Source organism: Rattus norvegicus, chromosome 5 (assembly GCF_021556685.1).
Source record: "Rattus norvegicus strain SHRSP/BbbUtx chromosome 5, alternate assembly SHRSP_T2T, whole genome shotgun sequence".
NCBI classification, from domain to species: Eukaryota; Metazoa; Chordata; class Mammalia; order Rodentia; family Muridae; genus Rattus; species Rattus norvegicus.
This window is the reverse complement of record NC_141538.1, coordinates 148991185-149011912: the sequence shown is the minus strand read 5'-3', so window position 1 is coordinate 149011912 and position 20728 is coordinate 148991185. Positions and strand designations below refer to the sequence as shown.

The following is a 20728-nucleotide window of genomic DNA, read 5'->3' as shown; positions in this document are numbered from 1 at the left end:
TGAGGCTAGCCTGGGCTTCAGGAGACTGTCAGAGCAAATACAAATTTAGGCTATACAGACTTCAGTGAGCTCAAATTTCTATTTGTGTCCTAACTGGCATTTTAAAATATGGTTTATTTGAAGCAGGATCCATATCAAGTTTCTACAGTGTTTGACCACTACATCTTTTAATCTTCTTTATGAAGTCTTTAGGGGGGTGCATGCCTATGGTGCAAGGTACAGGAGGCTGAGGCAGGAGGATTGCTTGAGCTCAGGAATTCGGGGCCAGCCTGAGTAACACGGCAGAATCCCATCTCAAAAAGTTGTTTTTATTTTTGTTTTTAGTATGTTTGCATGTGAGTGTGCTTATCTATATATGGACTACTCGTGGAGGTCAGAGGTCAGCTTCAGGTGTCCTTCCTCAGGAATGCTGTCCACCTCCTTCAAGACGTGAGCTCTCATTGGCCTGGAGTTCACCAATCAGGCAGCCTATGGCTAGTGAGCCCTACAGATTTTCCTGCCTCCGCCTCCCTGGCATTGGGGTTATAAGTGCATCCCGTCATGCTTGCCTCTTGTCTGGATGCAGGGGGTTGAAGTCAAATGCTCACCCTTGTAAGGCAAGCTTCTACTGACCGATAGGTCATCCAGACACACCCCCAACTTTATCTTAACAAACATGCATGTGTATACATCTGTGTATATTTTCTATACATTCTAAATTCCTTTCTCTTTCTTTACAAATGATTTATTGAGGGAAGTGGACCATTTGATAGAACATTTCATAGCTTGGGTTTTGCTGATGAAGCCAATCTCGGCTGTGAGACAAGGGTGCTGATTCTGTGTAGGAACTGAGCACAGAGCCTGTGGGGGAGTCACTGACAGGGGAGCCCACCCCCATGTTGTCCCATGTATTTTTTTCAGTCTCTCAATCACACGTACTCCTCTTGTGGCTCCTCAGCTGCTGACTGGGGTTGGGTAACTGCCCACACTCACGCAGCACACAGCCTTTCCCCCCAACACACACCCCAGAGGGAGGAGAAGGGGGGGAGGGGAGAGACTGGGCTCTGGCCTGGGTCTCCTGCACCCTCTCAACTGCAGGACTTTGAATTCTGGTTCTTGGAGCCTCAGTTTCTCCATCTGCAAATGCACGCTGCAAGGACAGCACAGACTGTGGAGAGCTTGTGTGGGTAGAGCCATAAAGGGGAGCCCAGCCCAGCCTCCTCCGCCAACTGATCCTCTCCTCCGCTCCCAACCCAAGTCTTCCATTACCACAGCAGGCCTGGCCTCCTTCCTTCTAGAGGGAGCTGAGGCTCAGAATCCACCACAAGCAGTCTGGACCCTCTAATGGCCGGCAGCCCACCCTCAGCCCAGCAGAATAAGGTGGGTGGCCTCCAGAAGCTGAGTACACTCTGTTCCCAAGGAGGCTCAGGCTGGCCTCTGTGACCTCTTGGACTTACAGAAACAAACAGCCATTCTTCCCCTTCTCCTTCGGTTCTGCTACTCCCCAGAGGGGAGGCCCCAGCTCCTCCAGTGCCCAGCCCATTGTGTGGCCGGCCCAAGAGTGCTGCTCCAGATGAGTGTTGACCCTCGTGGCCCAAGTCAGGGTCTGTACTATGTCAACAGAGGTCACTTGACCCCTGCCCAGGTTCAGGTCATTTATTCACTCAGTGGGCAGTATGCCAGGTCTAGCCAGGAGTAGTTGCAGACTCCAGTGAGCTCATTACTTGGGAGGCTGAGGGAAGATTGCCACAAGTTCTAGGCTAGCCTAGACTATGTAAAGGCTGTTACATCATCACCGTCATCGTTGTCATCACCATCATCACCAGCAGCTGCAAAGCTATCATCACCATCACCATCATCCTCACCACCATCCTCACCATCATCATCATCATGCTGATAAGTGAGTGTTTGCTGCTCAAATGCAGCGGTGAGTACCCAGGGAAGTTGATGGAGCCTCCTGGAATCGAGCCATCTGAGGTCCCCCTTTCCCCACTGAGGCCCTGGGGAGCTGTCTTACAATTACCACACGGTGGGAAGAGTTGTAACCAGTGGAGCTGAGAAGAAAAAACTCCCTGCCAGGCTCTAGTGGCCCCACAGTCGTCTGACTGGCTGTGGTGTGTGTGTGTGTGCGTGTGTGTGTGCGTGTGTGCAGGCATGCATGTGCCATGCCACAGGTGGTATGCCTGGCCTGTCTTGCTTGGCAGGGTGTCTTGTTTACTACTGGGTATCCCAGGCTAGCTCACCTGCAAGACTCCAGAGGCTTCCATCTCCCCTGGGCATTCCATTGTGTACATGTGGAGGCCACACGCAGGAGCTGCAGTTGGCTTTATGAGTTCTCAGGGTTCGAACTGAAGTCCTCACACTCGTGTGATGAGCGTTTTACCCACTGAGTCACTTTCCCACCCCCATCCCCGTGGCCTCTTGGCTCCCATTTCCAAGCACAGGTCAGGTGAGGGTAGACATCTGAGAACCTTTAGTGAAAAGGGGGGGGAAGAGTGGGGGAGGGAGGCATGTGAAAGGAGCCAGAGCATCACTACGTCCTCAGGCTTTAGGGGCCAACCAGAAATGGCGCCCCATTGTCTGAGGAAATACTTATGAGCCTTGAGGAAGTTCCCCTCAGAGGAGGGCAGACTGTGACTGTGACACCCAAGGGCACCATCTTTCCCCTGCCTTGGGGCCCAACAGCCCTGTGTGTGTCCCCAGAGAAGCAGGAGCGATGGCCAATGAGGCACAGCGGCTTTCATCGCACGGGAAGACCCTGGGTCAGGCACTGAGTGGACCTGGCTGTGAAGGCCCAGAGAGGTTAGAAGGAGCCTTGCCCTGCCTGCACCCAGTGATCCGGGTCATAGAAACGTGTGGTCTCCGAGTCCTGCTCTTGTCCCCACTCTGCCTTCAAAAACACCTTGAGCAAGTTAGCAACGAGGAACATCGTGTTGAGTTCGTCACGGAGCCCTCTCCCCCTCCACAGGGGACACTTTGTGGTGAGGGAAACAGACTTGGAGCGCCCAAGGCCAGGCCCGAGGCTGGGAAATGCCACCACCTGGACATAAGAATGGATATGACAGCCGCGCGCTGGTGGCTCATGCTTTTAATCCCTGCACTCGGGAGGCAGAGGCAGGCAGAACTCTGTGAGTTCAAAGCCAGCCTGGACTATGCTACACAGTGAGACCCGTCTCCAAAAGCAAAAAGCACAAAAACAAAAAGCAACAAGAATGAGCATATCGGACCCCAAGGGCACAGTCTCCCCTCATGCAGGGCTCCAATTCCCACATCCCTTAGGCTGAGATTCTCTTTGCAGCCTCAAGTTGGAGTCTCCCCGAGGGGATGAACAGCAAACCCCCCACCCAGTGCCCCAACCGCAGTCATATACACCATTTCCCCTCATTCAACCAACCACAACGTTTACCTCATGGTTCCCATGTGGATGCTATCCTATAGCCCTGGGTCATTCTCCATCTCCCCAGAGGACAGTGGCTGGGACACACGGTGAGCATAGGCTGTCCCTCCCAAACCAATCCCCTACTCATGTCACACATGGGCCACCACACAGCATCTTTCAGCTTAATTTTATTCCCTCTTATAAATGGGCACAGCACAGGGAAATGTTAAAAAAAAAAACAAAAACGAAACAAACAGAAAACAAAACAAAGCAAGCCCTGTCCTTCCCAAGTCAGGGGTGGACGAGCGCCCATGCTAGGATGGACCAGGCCTTGGTATCTTTATCTTTATCCATCTGACCCTTCCTCCTTTTCTTATGTACGTTTTGGCCATGAACTCAGGACAGGGTTGGTTAATAAATGGGTTATAGGGAAAGGACGGGTAGGGAAGCCTAGGGAAAGGAGGAAGCCCCTGTTCCTGGTGGCCCAGAGGCCGGGAGGGCTCTGTACAGGAGAGAGGATGAACCAGTAGAGGTGGGGAGGGGGACACTGTCTCAGGGGGCTCTCTGGAGCCACACTGTCTACGAAAAGTATTTACATGCATTCACCACGCCGGGGCCAGGCATACCCAAGCACCCAGAGGGCCCCTGGGGGAAGCCAGGCCATCAGCCCCTCAGAATGGTGACTCCAGGGCCCAGTTTGGGCCTCTCTGTAGATCTGTACAGTGTGGGCTTCTATTTACAGACACCAAGTCTGGGGAGGTCCATCCCAGGAGAAAGCCAGGGCAGACCAGGCAGCCACCCCTGCCCCGAAAGCAGCATTGGCTCTTCTCTGTGTGGCTCGAGCCCCAGCCTGGAGGCCAAGCCCAGGGAGGTCTGGCCCCAGCATCCTAGGCTCTTGCTGCAGGTCGGCTCAGCCAGTCCTGGCTGTCACCCACTTGCCTCTGGCAGTCAAAGGGAATCAACCTTGCCCACAGAGAGTCCCTAGTCTGGCCCCCAAGAGAGACGAAGCCTAGTTCTTCAGCTCTCTGGCCCCAGCATGTCTTACTCCCTAGGAAACCAGGGCGTGGAGAGGTCCAGGACACACCAACTCCTTTGATTCAGAATGCACCATGCTTCCAGGCATGCCGGCGTCCTGAATACCTACCCAGGAGCACTGAGGTGTCTCCGGATTCCTTTGGGCAGGCCCCGCATGTACTGCACTATTTCTGGGGCAGGGTGGGAACCCCGCACCCACATTGCACTAGGAAGAGTTCAGTTCACCCTTGGAACTGAGTTCTCTTAAATCGTCCTGGCCTCACCAGGCTAGCCCAGTGTATCTGGGCTGCTCACACCATTAACCTTTAGGTCACACGTCATGGGCATAAAACCTAAGACATTGGCCTTGGGGCCTGGACCCCATACTCAAGACCTACAGTATCTTCTTTCAAATGTTGACGCAGAAAGAGTGCTGGTCCCAGAGGCCAAACCCACAGCCCCAGGGTTGGAGCCACCCTGAACACTGAGAAGTGAGCTCTAGCCCAACACAGAAGAAGCTGGGGCCTCCTGCTCTGATCCCGGTGTCCCCTAGGGATGAGCCCCTGGAGGCTGCATCCCCCACCTCCTGAGCCTTTCTCTCCAAAGCTCTAGTTCCCAAGACTGCAGCTTACCAGGGAGGAGTGGAAAGGTCTGGGACACTGCTCTCCTCTACTCCCTACCCAGCCCTCCTGCTGCAGGGAAGATCTCGGCCAAGCTCCCTCCTCCATACCTCATGGGACTAGGACACCTCTCATTTCTTCCCCTCCTTAAAGTCCTGGCCAACTGGCTTCCTTAACAAAACTCTAAAGCCCCATTGAAAGAAGCCTGGGGGTCTGGAAGACAGACAGAGCCTGACAGGGGACACCCCCCACCCCAGAAAGACAAGCTGTGCCTAGATCCTGTCCCCATTGCCCAGATGTGGTTCTTCATTCTGCCCAACTCTGCTGTCAGGGAATCTTTAAAATGAAACAGAAACCATGTGGTCACCTGACTGAGTCTGGGACATTGAGAGATGGCAGAGGGGTACCCGCTAATCACTACCTAAGCCGCGTCCCTTTGGTGCTGAGAATTCCCTCGGCACACCCCTCTCACAAAGAGAATGGTGATCCCACACTTAAAATACCTCTGGAATAGCCCCACTTCTAAGAATAACAGAGACAGGGTGGTAGACTTGAGGCCTGTGACACCCTTGTCCCCATCAATGACTCTTGGGGCCTACAGCATTGGGATGAGCCTGCTGGAGTATGGGTCCATCCAGTTGTAGCCAGAACTGCCAAGTTGCCTGGTCAGTTGTGTCCACAGAGAGGACCCAGAGTAGGTAGGCCTGAGGTCGGTCTCACCAGGCCAGGGCAGGGCAGGGGACACAGAGGGCCTGGGCGGAGCCCGCCCTCGCAGGCACTTTGGAGACACGTGTCCTGGGAGGCAGAGACAGCTCCTGGCTCAGAGCAGAAAGGAAATACATAGAGACCAGGGACAACCCACACAGCTCCTTGGTCCTGGGAGACCCTAGCTCCCTTCTTCCTTCAGACTTGGCTGGCAGAGGCTAGCCCAAAACTTCTCTATGAGCCACAGTGGGGAGGGCGAGCCTGCATCTGTGTGGGGTTGTGACTGACATCAGCTGGGATCAGCATCAGTGTGGCTGGTATAGGTGTCATGGTGGGGACCAAGTGGAATAGGGTGACTCTGGGGGACCCAATATGGGCTGATGCCTACAACTCGGTCCTGCCTTCCTCAGTGACCCGGATGGTTAGAGGAGCCAGATGCAGGACCAATGTGTGTAAAGAGAGAGTGGGAGGAAGGTGGCGTGGTTGCCACTGGTGACGATGACAGTGGCCTACGTGGCAGAAGCGTCAGGATGTCTGAGCACTGCGTGAAGGTGGTGCGTGTGTGTGATGTCTCGCTGGCCGGGTGGTCAGGACTGGGTATGTTTTTGTCTCCTGTGTGAATGCATTATAGGATTATAGCAGTGGTTGACAAAGGCGATGTGACATCCCCTCTCAGGAGGGACGCTAGAGTGGCCTCCCTTACCACTGACTGCCCTGTGCACTGAGGAAGCCCTTTCCCTGGGAGGAGGTGCAGAAAGAGGTGCAGCCTGGGGACATGTGCATTAGGCAGGGGAGAGGGGGCGGTGACTCCACGACGACTCAGGCTGGTGACAAAGGACACCCTCCTGTCGAGAGAGGCCTTGGGACAGCAGCTCGAGGCCTCAGCATCCGGATGATGTTGAATTGGAGGGCTAGATGTACCATGTGTTGGTTTTAGAAGCCAGCATGGTGGCCTCTGCGTGAAGAGCACTGTGGGCCATCTTAACCCTGGCCCCGCCCATGTTTCAACCAGCAACCAGGGCTTCCTTCCTCTTGTCCATGGGACTCAAGATCCTGAAGCCCCAGGCTGGAGGGAATGGGCCTAGAGAAGGGGTCATACGGGCACAGTCTGGGGCAGATGGTGGCGCCTCTGCTCCTTAGGACAGTCTGTGTTAAGCTAGCAGCCTGAGCAGAAGGAAGCAGGGCCAGGCTCCATCCCAGGCCCAGGCCCAGGCCCAGGATTGGGCCTGGGCTGTTGTTGGGACAGGGACTGGGCAAGGCGGAGTCGAGGCTGCAGGAGGCACTGTGGCTCTCTCTGCTAAGCGTAGAACTCCTCCTGCTTGTCGGGCTTCTGGTATGTGACGCTTGCCTGCTTGGGCTCTTCCAAGGTGTAGCTGCCTTCGTCCTTCTTCTTCATGCGGTAGATGAGCAACGTGACCAGGAAGGCAGCGAAGAGGGCGCCCACCACGCCACCTACGATCACAGCTGTGGAGAAAGACACAGAGGTCAAGACCCAGAGGCAACGCAGAGGGTTCAGGTGCCAGTAGCCTAGAGATCCTCCCGGACCTGGAGTCAGAGAGAGAATATGGGAGAGGACGCTGCTGATACCACCTACAGTTCCCAGCTCCTTTCCAATGGCTCAACAATGAATCCGCATCCCTACGATACGATGGAGGCGGCGACCTTGTCAAACATCAGATGCTCCGCAGCCTTAAGCTATTAGGAAGGGAAGGCCCCTCCCCAACACTGCCAGACCAGCACCCGCTGTCTCCATGAGGAGATGGGAACCTTGATAGGAGAGCCAGTGGGATCGCAGGTCCCGCCAGGGTAAAGCCTTCAAGGTCTTAGGTCAAAGCTGGGTTAAAGGTCAAACCAAAAGACAGGTGAGAGAGTAGCACCTAGGAAGAAAGGTCCCACAGGGTCAACTGGGTTGACTCCAAAAAGCAAGGTTCCTAAGTCAGTCTATGGAGGGGTCAGAGGGTATAAAGAGAGTTCTAGAGAGAGAGCAGAGAATGAAGAGAGGAGTGGGAGGTAAAACCCTGCTTTCCCTTCTACCCTCACGGGAATCCCACACTCTGCCTTGCCCCAGGCCTGGAGCCTGGCCTCACCTACGAGCACCTCCTTCCGCTCTAGTATGCTCTTCTGAGGGAGCTGGGCAGCAGAGCTGCCCGAGTCGATGGCATTGTCGTGGAGGCCAAGGCCTGGGCGGGCACCCTTGGGTAGTGTCCCCAGTGGAGGTGATGGCTTGGCCGCGGCTCCTTCCACCGCCACCACTTCATTGGCTGTGTCTGGCTGTGTGGTCTCTTCTTGCAGCTCAAAGTCCCCGCTGGGCCCCCCGCTTACTGGCACCTCTGGCTCATCCTGGGTCGTGGTCAGAAGGGACTCTGGAGTTGGGGTCTGCAGAAACAGTAGTATGACTTAGGGTTAGGTACTCCATACACACAAACCTGCACCAGGTGGGGCCATCACTGTCCCCTTGAAGAAGGGATTAGTATCCCCAGTTTACAGAGTGGTAAACAAGCCCAGAGAGGTGTCTCGACTTTCTCGGGGACACACAGCTCATACACGGTGGGAGCAGAACTAAAATCGGGATCTCTCAGACTCCAGTCTGCACTTCTGATTACCGGACCTCAGAGTGTTCTCATCCTGGCCACATCCTGTCCCCATGACTTCCTCTCCAGCTGCCTTAGAACAATTCTTGGAGGATTCCTGTCCAGGAGCGGGGGGTTTGTCTGGGGCTTGCTAGGCTGGCTCTGTCCTCACATATACAGCGTAAGTATATGGCGGCCAGCCCACGAGCAAACCTGCCAAGTCAGAGCTGCTGTCCCCAAACCTCCTACACCTGCTTCTGCTTCTAGGCCACACCCTAGTATTGTTCCCCCTCCCTGAAAGGCTCCCTCTCTGAGGGAAGGACCTGGGCCTGCGTCTTATGGGACTGGCTGGAGCCTGAGAGGGTCTGAAGGGCTCCAAAAGTCGGCTCCTAGGCCCTAAGGCCCCTGCGAGGTTTAAGGCAGGCTGCTCTGCGGCTCTCCATACTCACCATGTTCCCTTCCGGCCTGGTGCTAGGAAACACTTTTTCCAGCCAAGGTCTCATATAGCCCAGGCTGACCTAGAACTGGCTCCACAGGGAAGGAGAACTTTAAACTTCTAATCCTCCTGCCTCCACCTCCCAGATGCGGGAATTGCAGGCAGGTAACACCACCCTGGGTTTCCTGTGCACATCCATGGTGTGATGCACAGGCCAGACTGCAGTCCCCTGGAGTCCCCTGGAGTCCCTCCACCCTTATCATGGTCTTTCCTTCAATCCCCATGCCCCACCTAGCTTAACCCTGGCCCTGGACACTGGTCAGCCTCAGGAGCTCCCAGCTCAGGAGCCCCCCCCAGGTCAGGAGTCCCCAGCCTTAGGAGCCCACCTCAAGAGTCCCCAGCCAGTCAGAATTTGAAGCCTGATTCAACTACTACCTGAGGAACCTAGAAACATGGCTTCCTCTGCTTCACTTGTAAAAAGAGGGGACCAGTCAGCATGGAGGGAGGGGACAGGGCTAGAGAAATATCTATCAGTCAGCATAGCAGGAAGGGGCGGGGCTGGAGAAGTATTCAGGGATAGTGGCCTGCACTGGCTGCAGAGAGATGTTCCCTGTAACACCCACTCAGTCATCCTCAGGCCACTATAATGACAACGATGAATATGGCCATGACAACAGTCAAGCAGCTGGCTTGTGGACTGTTCCAGAATTCTAAGAACTAAATGGTCAGGAAACACCACGTGCAGACCACGGCAGGCCTCTCTCCCTATCTCTCTGTTTCTGTCGTCGTCGTCTGCCTCCTCCTCCTCCTCCTCCTCCTCCTCCTCCTCCTCCTCCTCCTCCTCCTCCTCCTCCTCCTCCTCCTCCTCCTCCTTCTTGTCTTACTGTATAGCCCAGGCTGATCTGAACTTGCAGCAATCCTCCTGCCTCAGCTTCCTCAGTGCTAGGTGTGTGTACCTTCTCTGGTCTTCCCCTCACAGATAAAGAAATGAAGAGATAGAAAGCACCAACCACCAGCTAATGTGCTAAGACTAAAGAGAAAAAAGATGGCAGATGACAATAGGGTCTATCTCTGGCCATCCTGGGACTCACTCTGTAGACCAGACTGTCCTCGAACTCACAGAGATCTGCCCCCCAACCCCCGCCTCCAGGGTGCTGGGATCAAAATTGTGTACCACCACACCGGGTTGGCTGGCAATCTTTTAACGCTGCTCTGGACATAGACTCCCAGCCAGGCATACTCACTGTTCCCGAACTCTGCCCCAGAAATCCACCTAATTGGTGCCTAGGCTCAAAAGCAGCCATTACTCAGATGCCATGGCTCTCTGACCTCCCCTAACCCCATCCAGGAGCTCCTACCCAGCACACACACCAGGCCCATCTTGCCTAGTTCACCAATGGCACCTCCTGGTCCCTGGCCAACCCACCTCTGCCCACACTAACCCCTCACCCACTGTCCTTACCTGAGCCACCTCTGTGGGTCCAGGAGCGGTGGTCCCCAACGGCAGGGTACTCCTCTCAGCAACTTCAGGCTCCTGGGTGGTGACTGGCCGAGGAAGGGCTCGTGGCCGAGAGGTAGCTGTGTTGACCAGCCTAGGTGTCGGGGCCTCTGTGTCCAAGGTAGCCACAGTAGTGGGTGGTGAGGGTACTGCTGGGGTAGTGGCCTTGGCTGTGGCAGCCGTGGTCAGGGGAAGAGGCAGCAGCCCTTGTATGCCGGTGGTCCTTATGTCAGCCGTGGTGGCCGTGGCAGGGGGTGCCGCGGGAGTGCTAGGGGCAGTGGTGGCTGCTGTAGCAGGTGCTGTGGCCATAGTTGGGGCCCCTGTGGTGGTGGCTGCAGTGGTAGATGTGGTGGTGGAGATAGTGGTGGCTCTCTGACTGGGCTCTTCTACAACTTCTGTCACCTCTGTCACCAGTGGGGGACTGGTGACTGGTTCGGGGCCGGGATGCTCAGAAAGGAGTTCCTCAAACGGGGTATCCACGGGCTGGATAACGGTCGTGGGTAGCATGGCAGGTGCGGTGGGTGCAGCCAGGGCTATGTCAGGAATGAACCGCATGGCTGTCTCAAGGCCGGACTCCTGCTCGAAGTCTGGGGGGGTGGGGAAAGGAAAGCCCTGGGGAGTGGGTGTTCCTCACCGCCAGGTTCCCAGGCAACCATTGCCGTCCCAGGAGGACACCCCACCTCTCTGAGCAATTTCCCCAGGAAAACAAGACAGAAAGGAAGAGGCTTGAGCAGATGAGCTAGTCAGTGCCTAGTCAAAAATCCTTGGGGCTGGGGATTTAGCTCAGTGGTAGAGCGCTTACCTAGGAAGCACAAGGCCCTGGGTTCGGTCCCCAGCTCCGAAAAAAAGAACCAAAAAAAAAAAAAAAAATCCTTGAGGGGGCCACGACCTCCAGACCGCCTGCCCTGACTCTGCCAACTCACTCTTCCTGAGGCCTAACGACGGCTGACTGAAGCTTCTGTCTGGAATTCAGTCAGGGTTACAGGAGAGCAAGGCCTGACCTCGTGGGAAGGGACCTGAGGACATGCCCCCACACAAACCCATGGCAGCAGAGACTCCCAAGCAAGCACCTCCCAGATGAGGCCTTCTTGCACAGCACCCTTCCCAGGCCACAGGGGCAACTCAGGGAGGGATAAGATGAGGGGCTTGGAGTTAGGAGACCTGAGAAGAGGCCATGGCAAATCAGGGTCATGAGGGCTGAGCAGGCTGAGTGAGGAGGGCCCAGGTTCCTGAGGAAGAGGCTTAAAGCAGACACTGGAGGGAAACTAGAGGCAGAGCTAAGTTCAGGAAGCCATGAGCCTGGAACAGGCATCCCCTGGCTGGGCCCATCTCCACATGCTCCCTCAGTTACCAGCTTCATGACCATACTGACTTCCTGTCCTCACCTCCCAGAGCCTATGAGAGGAAGGTTAACTCCTCAGCACATAGAAATATGGGAGTTTCAAGAGGTCGGAAGTCACTCGGCTTCCTGGCCACAAGACAGAGCTGCTGCATCCACTGTCACCCTGCCTGATTCACAGTTGACTGAAGACAGAGCCAGCAGGCCAATCCCACGCCCCTGAAGCCCACCGTAGCCCTATCTCAACTTGAGCCTGCCTACTGTTGATGGACTCAAAGGGTCACCCGCTCCAGATGGAACCGAAAAGTTCGTCCCTGATGAGGGCTTCCCCTGGCCCTCCGAATATAATGGGTGCTGAGCTGGGAACACTGATTGGCTATCTATGTTTATTCAACAAGACACAAGGCTAGGCACAGGCCCAGGCTACACATGCAAATATAGGGACAAGGGTCCTGGCCTCTGAAGGCTTCCCTAAGCCTTCTCCCCACCAGAAGGTTGCTCTGCCCTCCTCCTTCTTGAGGTCTTGATCTCCATACAGTGGCAGGACTCACTCAAATGACCTTAAAGGCTTCTGGGCTGGTGCTAGATACTAAAGACAGGCAGGGAGACCTGGGATTACTTACAGCCAGAGCCCGACCCCGAGTAGAGGTCATCCAGTTCATCATCAGGAAATGAGTCGTCGTCCCCTGAGCCCTCAAGATCCACCGGCCTCTCGAAGTTCTCATTGCGCCAGCGTTGAGCCTGGGAGGGTACAGACATGCACAGGGCTAGGCACCCAAGATATTGGCCCATACAGGCCCAAGAGACAGCAGACACATTTAAGGGCAGAGTGTCCCATATGTGCTACAGAGAGCTGGGTGTTGGCGGGTGGCCACTTCCCACCTACCCAAGGCCACAGTAGAAGAGCTCTCTCCCTTACCTGCCAGCTGCCACTAGGGACCATCAGCTGCCGACCCCCCCCCCCCAGTCCCAGCCATGAAAACCCCTACACAGGAGAATGGGCTCGGAGCATGCAGAGCTGAGTTTGAACCAAGACAGGTCGTTCTCACACTGGATGGGTGGTTCATTCTGTTTGTATGTTCGGTAAACAAAAAAATGGCTCCCTCCACTATTCCAAGATTGGCCTGGTACACTGCAGATTCAATACCGGCTCACCATCACCTCCGTGTGAACAGTGCCCACAGACAGGATCCCACTGGGGCCTCCAGATAAGTGACTTCAGGTGGCAACCACCAACCCAACTCACAGATGAGGAAACTGAGGCTCCAGTGCCCAGAAGGCTAGGAGTGAAATGAGGTTTGGGATCCAAATGACACCAAAAATTAGCAAGGGCAGAGAGATAGTTCTATAAGACAGACATGGACGCTGGGGAAGCTGAGGACCCAGGAGAGAAATACCAGAATAAGGAGGGGAAAGGAGAAAAGGAGTGTCCATGCTGAGCCAGCCAAGCCCCTTTTCTTAACGGAAAGTTAGCTGCCGCCTGGCCTACCCCACAGTATATGCCCAGATCAGCACAAGCCCCCATAGTACTTCTGTCTCTGTTGCTTCTCCAAGCATCTAGCTCTCCAGGCCTAAGAACCCTTCCAGGTCAGAACTTGGGAAGCCTGAAGCTGCTGTTCTCAGCTCTTAACTGTAGTCTTCCTGATAAGCTCACAGTTGGAGCCAGCACCTAGAACCTCAAAGATTCCCAAAGACTGATAAGTGGCCTTGACTTGCCTGACTTACCCCGGCCGTGGTCCCCACCATCAGAGCTTTGAGGGGAAGCTCCTGGTATTAGGATTTGAAGCCTATGACATTTACGTCTTATAACCAAAATCCAAGGAGAAAGGCACCCTAGGTAAGAGAAACTTAATACACTCTGGGGTTGGTCAATGCAGCTGCCTCCCTTGCAGCTATGCAGGTTCACCCAGCACCCTCCACAGCCCCTGGTTTCTCTGCCTAGCACATTCTTCCCAAGCCACCTCCAGTGTTACTTCTTTTGAAAGGCATCCCACGCTCCCAAGTCATGATGCCTGAAGTTCGTGAGCAGTTTGCTTTGAAGTACCAGTATTAAGGGGCTGTTCCCATTCACCATCTACAATAAGATGTTCCAAGGTGGTGGCTGTCCTGACTAGCAAGGTTCCTGGCACTGAGGAGGCTTAGGATGACCGATTTGGAGTTAGGACCTGGAATGGCTAGAGGTGTGGACACCAAGTCACCAGGCTGGTCACAGAGGGCCCGGTGGCTAGCCAGTGGGTGAGTTTCTCAGGTAGTGCCTGGGTATCTGCCCCAGCTGGCAGTGGGGAGCAGTAGAAGGTGTGTGAGAAGGGCAGGAACTACATTTACATTCAGCATCTCACACCCCTGCCGCTCACAGACCCTTGTTGAATTCATGCAGAGCCAAAGAGAGGCTCTTAGTCCTGGCTTCCTGCCCCCAGCCCCCAGCACCTGCTCCAGAGCCCCAGCCAAGGCAGCCAGGGCAGGGAGCCAGGAGATACCCCTCATATACCACACACACACACACACACACACACACACACACACACACACACACACACATCTGGAAGTAATGAATTAATCAGTATTTACTTTATACGAGTGAGTCATGGGATGGAACAATTAGTGTAATTGCCCCCGTGACTAATCACTGGGTCTTCCTCCTTTGTAGACATCCCAGGAGCTCAGAGCAAGCCCATCATTCCCCCCACCAGCTCCCATTTCTGCCCAGCCCACACTTCCCAGGTCCTGGACTGTGAGAGCCACATCTCCTACAAGCTAGAATCCTGTGGGGGCTTTAAGCACCTGTCCCTCTCATTGTCCAGCCAGTAACCTGATGTCACACAGCAGGATGGGGACTAAGTTCTGTTGAAGCAGGCTGAGAAGGAATGTTCTAAGACATCTGTCATTCCAGGGACCCAAAATATGAGCGAACACAGGAGTCAAAATGGGGATTCCTCAAGGCTCCTCAATGGCCAAAAAGGGCTTGCATCAACCCAGAGACAGTTCCAAAGCTACAGGGACCCTGCAGTTGATAAAGTCAGAGACACAAACATGTACCAACACACACTCACCTAGAGGCAGCCATTGAAGGCAACAGACCGCATGTCTTTGGGGGCCTGTGAGAGAAGTTGAGAGGGGTGGAGGGTATTGCAAGCAGCTCTGAGCTCAGAAAGGAGCATATAGCCTCTCATGAACCCATCAGCCTCCACTCAGGTAGCACTCACCTAGATACTATTCATCCTGGCTCAGTAGCCATTGACATGACAACAGTTGCCATGGTAACCATATTCTCCATGCTAAGGACCAGGAGCTGCAGCTCCCCACAGAGCTGCAGAGTGTGGGAGAGGGAGATGGGGAAGGATCAGAGGACAGGAGGGATGGAGAAGGGGAAGGCCAGAGCAGTCAGGGCTGGGGAGAAGGGGAGGTGAGAACGTTTTGGGGGGTGGGGAGGTGGAATCTCACATCTCAATTTAGTCTCACTCATCAGAGGCTGCTGGGAAGAGGCAACCTTAAGAGGCATGATTTCCCCACCATGCCTCCACCAGACATCCTTCCTCTAGAACGAGATGCTTGAACCAGCCAGGGGTCTAGCCCATAGCCCAGTCACCCTGAGGTTACCCTGTGGGTCGGATGAGGAGGAGGAAAAAGAGGAGGAAGAAGAGGAAGAGGAGGAAGAGGAAGAGGAGGAGGAAAAAGAGGAGGAAGAAGAGGGAGGAGAGGAGGAAGAGGAGGAGGAGGAGGAGGCTTGCAGGACACTAGGGATGCTGGTAGCTCAGCTCCCAGGGAACAGCAGAAGGGCAGGGAGTGGGGGGGGGGGTTGGCGGGCAGCCTTCAAGGTGGCAGTGAAGAAAGCTTTAAATGTCACTAACTGAGGGGAGGCAAAGACAGCATCTCACCCCTGAATGGCATCTGCATTGGCCTGACTTCACACTTGATGTCACCCCCTTAAAGAATAGAGTCCTAGGGGTTGGGGATTTAGCTCAGTGGTAGAGCGCTTGCCTAGCAAACGCAAGGCCTTGGGTTCAGTCCCCAGTTCCGAAAAAAAGAAAAAAAAAGAGAATAGAGTCCTAGTGCTGTGGGCCCTGTTGGCCTCTCTGTCTGACCCTCCCTGTGACTCTCCACTGAAACGGTCTACAACCCCCTGTGACTGAGCAGCCTGCAGACGCTCATGTCCCAGCAAGTGACTGAGAGGAGATACAGCCTAATGTGCACATAGACACAAACTGTACAACCCCAGCACACCCCCATCACACACCACACACACACACACACACACACACACACACACACACACAAATACATAGTCCTTTGAACACACACCCAATATGCACATACATAAACACACATGTATACACACCCCAGGACACACACAACACACCTAGACATATATATAAACACACACACACACACACACACACATCCAAGTGGACAGACACCCTTCAGCACACACAGAAACATATATATGAACGTACATACCCATATATACACTTGTACACACACACACACACACACATACAAGTGGACACACATCCTTTAGCACACACACAAACACATATATGGACATGCATACCCATACATACACTTGTACACACATGCACACACTCCTTCACACCAATACCTCAGCAGACACACGACCCAATGGACACAGTTAAAAGCGGCATTGACAGACCCCCAATGCACATGCCCAGTAGAGTTTATCAGTGGCGTCTGCCAGTACAGTCTTGTCCCAGTTGTGCACATACCCTAGGGAACTCATGAAGGAATGACTCACCCCTACAGGTGCTCCACAAACATCAGCAGGCTTGGGACCACAGGTGCCAAGTGTCACCTCCGTGGACACACACGTCCCCTAGGCCACATGGCACTCTTGTTCCACTGCCTGCTCCATTCAAACACACACACTACAACTTGAATCCAATCCCTTCACATTTGCATGTCACGGCACGACCCCCTGGTCCAGCACACACCATGAAGGGAAGAAGTACCCCTGACATGTTTTCTTCCAGGGCCAACACAAGGCAAACAGCCAGTAGAACATCCTCCTTCCTGCCACTGGGACCTGGGTATCAGGCTACCGCCATCATCATCATCACCATCATCATCACCACCACCACCACCACCGTCGTCGTCGTCGTCGTCATCATCATCATCATCATCATCATCATCATCATCGTCCCCTGGGTGGGAGGGTTGTTATCTTCACTCTACAGGGCCAGACAGCAAGGCTAGCCAACGACCCAGGCATGAGCACCACCCTCATGCAGTCCTTCTCTCTGAGTGTTCCAGGCCACCCAACCCCATGTTCAGCCAGAGCCCAGGGTTCCTACACGTGTGGCCAGCCCCATTTGCCCAGTCTGACACCCACCCCAGCAATTCAGCATCTACCTGTGCTTGCGGCCCCACCTACTCACCAAACTTGGCTTCAGTGACTGAATCTGCTTCACAGCACACACCCTCCCCACAGACGACACAGGCCTCTCACTCCTAGAGCAGGTCCCTCTGGACTCACAGAGATGCAACCCCCAGGGTCAGCACAAACTCATGTGCCTGTGATCGGCTACAATGTCCCACCCCTCCTTATCACATTCATCTGGAACTGAACAACAGCCTCAGGCCTCAAAGACACCCAGGCCCCTGTCCAGGGATGTGGGGTCCTGGCCCTATGATAAGCAAGCTCCCCTAGACAGCCACAGGCCTCTCTCCTGAGTGTCATGGAGCTGTGGGAGTTGCTGGGCTTCCAAATGCCTGGACAGAAGGCTTCCTCCTGCAGGCCACCCCATCTCCTCAGATTCCCTGCCCAAGACTAAGCATCTGGAGCCTCAAGTCAGAAATGTCCCTATAGCCCACAGCAGCCATTGACCGCTACCTCTGAGACACACCCCTTACTCAGAACCCTCTCCAAGTCACCAACAAAGTCCCAAGGAACCCTCTCCACCTCCTCCTCCACCTTGTAGAGAGACAGGGCCCTCAGTTCCTCATCTGTGAAATGAGAGGGTAAGAGCAGGAATCTTTGAGCCACTGGGAGGGGTAGCCAGGGCTGTGCAAAGCAGGAACAGGGTTGTGGGTGGGTGGGTGGGTGAGTAATGATTGATTACCAGTTATGTTAATCTCTCCACAATTACAGAAGTGAAGCCACAGCGTCGTCCTGGAGGAGACAGCTGCAGAGGGAACTGCTGATGCCCAGAGAAGTTGAATAACGTTGCCAAAGCCACACAGAGGACTAAAGAGAGAGAGACTGGAGGACGAAGGACAGAGTAAGGTGCAGAAGCATTCAGACACATAAATTAGGTCAGCCGCCGGGGGCCAGGAGCCCAGCACCCTGCTAATCAGGCTGCAAAAGCTAGAGCAAAATCAAGTGTAATTAATTCTGCCCCAGCTTCCTTCCCCCAACTAGCCAGATTAGGGCTCCACGTCCTGGTGACCAGAGACAATGTGAGCTGGGGCTGAGAGCCCAGCATTGGGCTCAGAAAGTCTTGGGTTCAAGTCAAGCCCTATTTGTTTGCTGGGTGTCTCTGGGCAAGTTATATAACCTCTCTGAGCCTGTATTTGGCTAAACAGTGACAACAATAATGTATGCTTCATAGAGCTGTTGTGAGAATCCAGTGAGGCAGCACATAAGACGTGTGTGCTGCCAGTCAGACTGTTGTTGGTCCTGACTGTCTTTGGCTGATATTCCCACACCAGATCTCAGTTTCAAGTCTAAACTAGGCCTGAGAGATCAGAGTGTTCAAGTCCCTCTCCCAGCAGATGCAGAGATAGACAGGAGGGGAGAGGAGCGGTCCAGAGTAGCCCCCAGGGTCCCTATGGGCTCCGTCCCCAAAGGCCCTCAGCTCTGTGAGAACTCAGTGCCTCTCATGCTCACCAACTCCACCCGGGAGACCCAGAGACTCTCTGCAGGAATGTGGGCTGTGGCCAGGCTCTGGGCAGAAGGATGGCCAGGGTGACAATGACAGTATGGATAACCTCAGTCCTACCCCTCCCAGTCTTATGCCCCAGCTTCCCACCCCCACCCTACCCCACCCCCACAGGGCAGCACTGAGTTCAGAAAATGCACCCCCACTACTCCTCCCCCACCTCCTCATTTCACCCCAGCATCTCCCTCATCCCCCAACCCCAGCTTCCACCCGCTCCCACGCCCCTAAAACCCACCTACCCCCCAACCCCTTTCCCCACTCCTCACCTCCACCTAGCACATCCCAGCCAGCCAACTTCTCTGCAAAGGAAATCAAGATGGTGACTGCACCCCTCCCCTTCTGTGTGCCAGGGGGACGGGGGTGGAGTGGGGTTGTCAGCAAAACCTCCCTCTATCACCTTCTCCAGCTTGCTGGTGCCCCCCAAATCTCTATCCATAACAGTGGTGCACCAACAGTGCACAGGTCACGTGAGCTCCTCCCCGCTTGCAAACAGGGCTTTCTCCTCCTCCTCCTCCTCAGTAAAGTGCAAAGGAAACCTCAGACTATGAAGCCCAGGTCAGGACCCCTCTAAGCTGGACCTTGCCAGCCTTCTGCAATTGGGGCCTCAAGAACAGGAGCCCCGGGGCAGTGCCCTGAATAAGAAGGGGAACTGGAAGCAGTTGTTTGTTCTCCAATAGGGAACTGCTAAATAAGTCAGCATACATGGAATAGTATGTAGCTGTTAATAAGTGTATTCTCACACGCCCAGCTGCTTAATTAGGTCCCTGAAAGGCCTGAATGCTTCCCAGAAGATTTTTTTTTTCTAAAAAAGTTGTTTTGAAAGAATATTCCAGAATAAGGGAAAAGTTGTCCACTGACTGCCAGGAGAGGGACAGCTGGACTGCTAAAGTGACTGCTGGGTACTTCTGTCCCTCAATGACTGAATGGCCCTGGCCGGGCACCAACTCTGTCAGTCTGCCCTTCCAGACAAAACAAAGGCAGTATGACCTCTCTGGGGCATCATAATGGAGACTGGGCCTAGGACTGTCGCAGTTAATACCCTCGCCATCAAGTTCCAAAGGGAGACTATTAAACACACATGGCGTCCAGCCAGCCTAGCAGAACCTGCTATGGAAGTGTCATCCCCAAGTTACATTTCAGAGAGGCTGAAGTGGCCGGCCAGCTATCTGGGCTGGTCTGTGGTTTTTCCAGTACTTGGCTTTAAGCGCTGTGCCTGCTTCCTAAGGACCCCCACCACCTGATGGCCAATGGTTTCCTCAGCCCTCTTCCTTTGTGGACACCTCCCAAAAAAACAGTTGGCTGCAGATAGAGGCTGGTGGGCCTGGCTGCCCCCTTCCCCACCCCGCCATCACCCTCACCATGATAGTTCTACAAATAGGCACCCGCCAGCTGCCCATCCAGGCATGAGATACAGGCAGCCGCTCCACAGCACACAGTCTGTCTCCTGTGTTGGGATGAAAGACAGTGACCAGCACTGGTAAGCTAGGGAACCCCTCAGCCCAGGCTGAGGCAACTCCCACTCTCCCAGACACGTGCTTTTGGAGATCACCCTTGAGACCCCCCTGGCACGCTGCTCCTTGATTCCCAGCCCTGAGTTGTGCAAAGGGGGAGCACCCATGGAGGCCTGGGTCTTCCAGGCTCTGCCTAGTGATCCTCCCACAGGAAACCCCAGCTCCCGTCCTCTGGCCTCAGTGGGCTTGGCTTGACCCACTTGGCTTGGGCTTGCCTGACCATGTTGGGTCCCAGGTTCTTCTCACTCACAGATAAAGACACTAAGACTATTGACCACCAGTGTGTCCCAATAGGGCTTGAACCCTTGACTGAAACCTCTGAGCCTCCAAGAGTGCACACAGGCCCCCCGCTGCAGCCTGGTGCATCCCCTGGGCATTTTTCAGAGGACATCTGTGTCATTCCATCCCTCACTGTGAAGAATAGTGGGCCTGGGTTCTCTGGATACATACAGCCTAGATTCTCTCCACAAATCCCACTGGTGGGGGCTAATCCTCATTCCATACATGGGAACCAGAGCTCAGAGAGGTAAAGCAACTGGCCTTGAGTTTCCCAGCAATAGGACTAAGATACAAAATCAACATTAGCCAGACCCCAGGAGCACCCTACTGTACAGGGGCCTGTCAGGTTATTTACCTCATGTGGATTCACACACTAGGGCCTCAGGTCCCATCCTTCCCCGGTCTGTTGTCCCATAGGAGGAGAGCTACTTCATTTCAGGAGACTCTGGGTGCTCTGAGCAGCAGAGGCCTCAGGAGCCACCATCCCAGTGTCTAGGTAGAAACT

At 54.5% G+C, this 20728-nt stretch overlaps 1 protein-coding gene across 1 annotated transcript in view; it reads right to left on the bottom strand.

Annotated features, from left to right (window-relative positions):
* Positions 1-3528: 3528 nt before the first annotated feature.
* Sdc3 (syndecan 3) overlaps positions 3529-20728 on the bottom strand; it is a 32730-nt gene continuing 15530 nt past the window's right edge. The window contains 4 exon segments of the mRNA NM_053893.3: positions 3529-7161; positions 7785-8073; positions 10166-10788; positions 12164-12281. Coding sequence (NP_446345.3) covers positions 6995-7161; positions 7785-8073; positions 10166-10788; positions 12164-12281 — 1197 coding nt within the window. The 3' untranslated portion in view covers positions 3529-6994.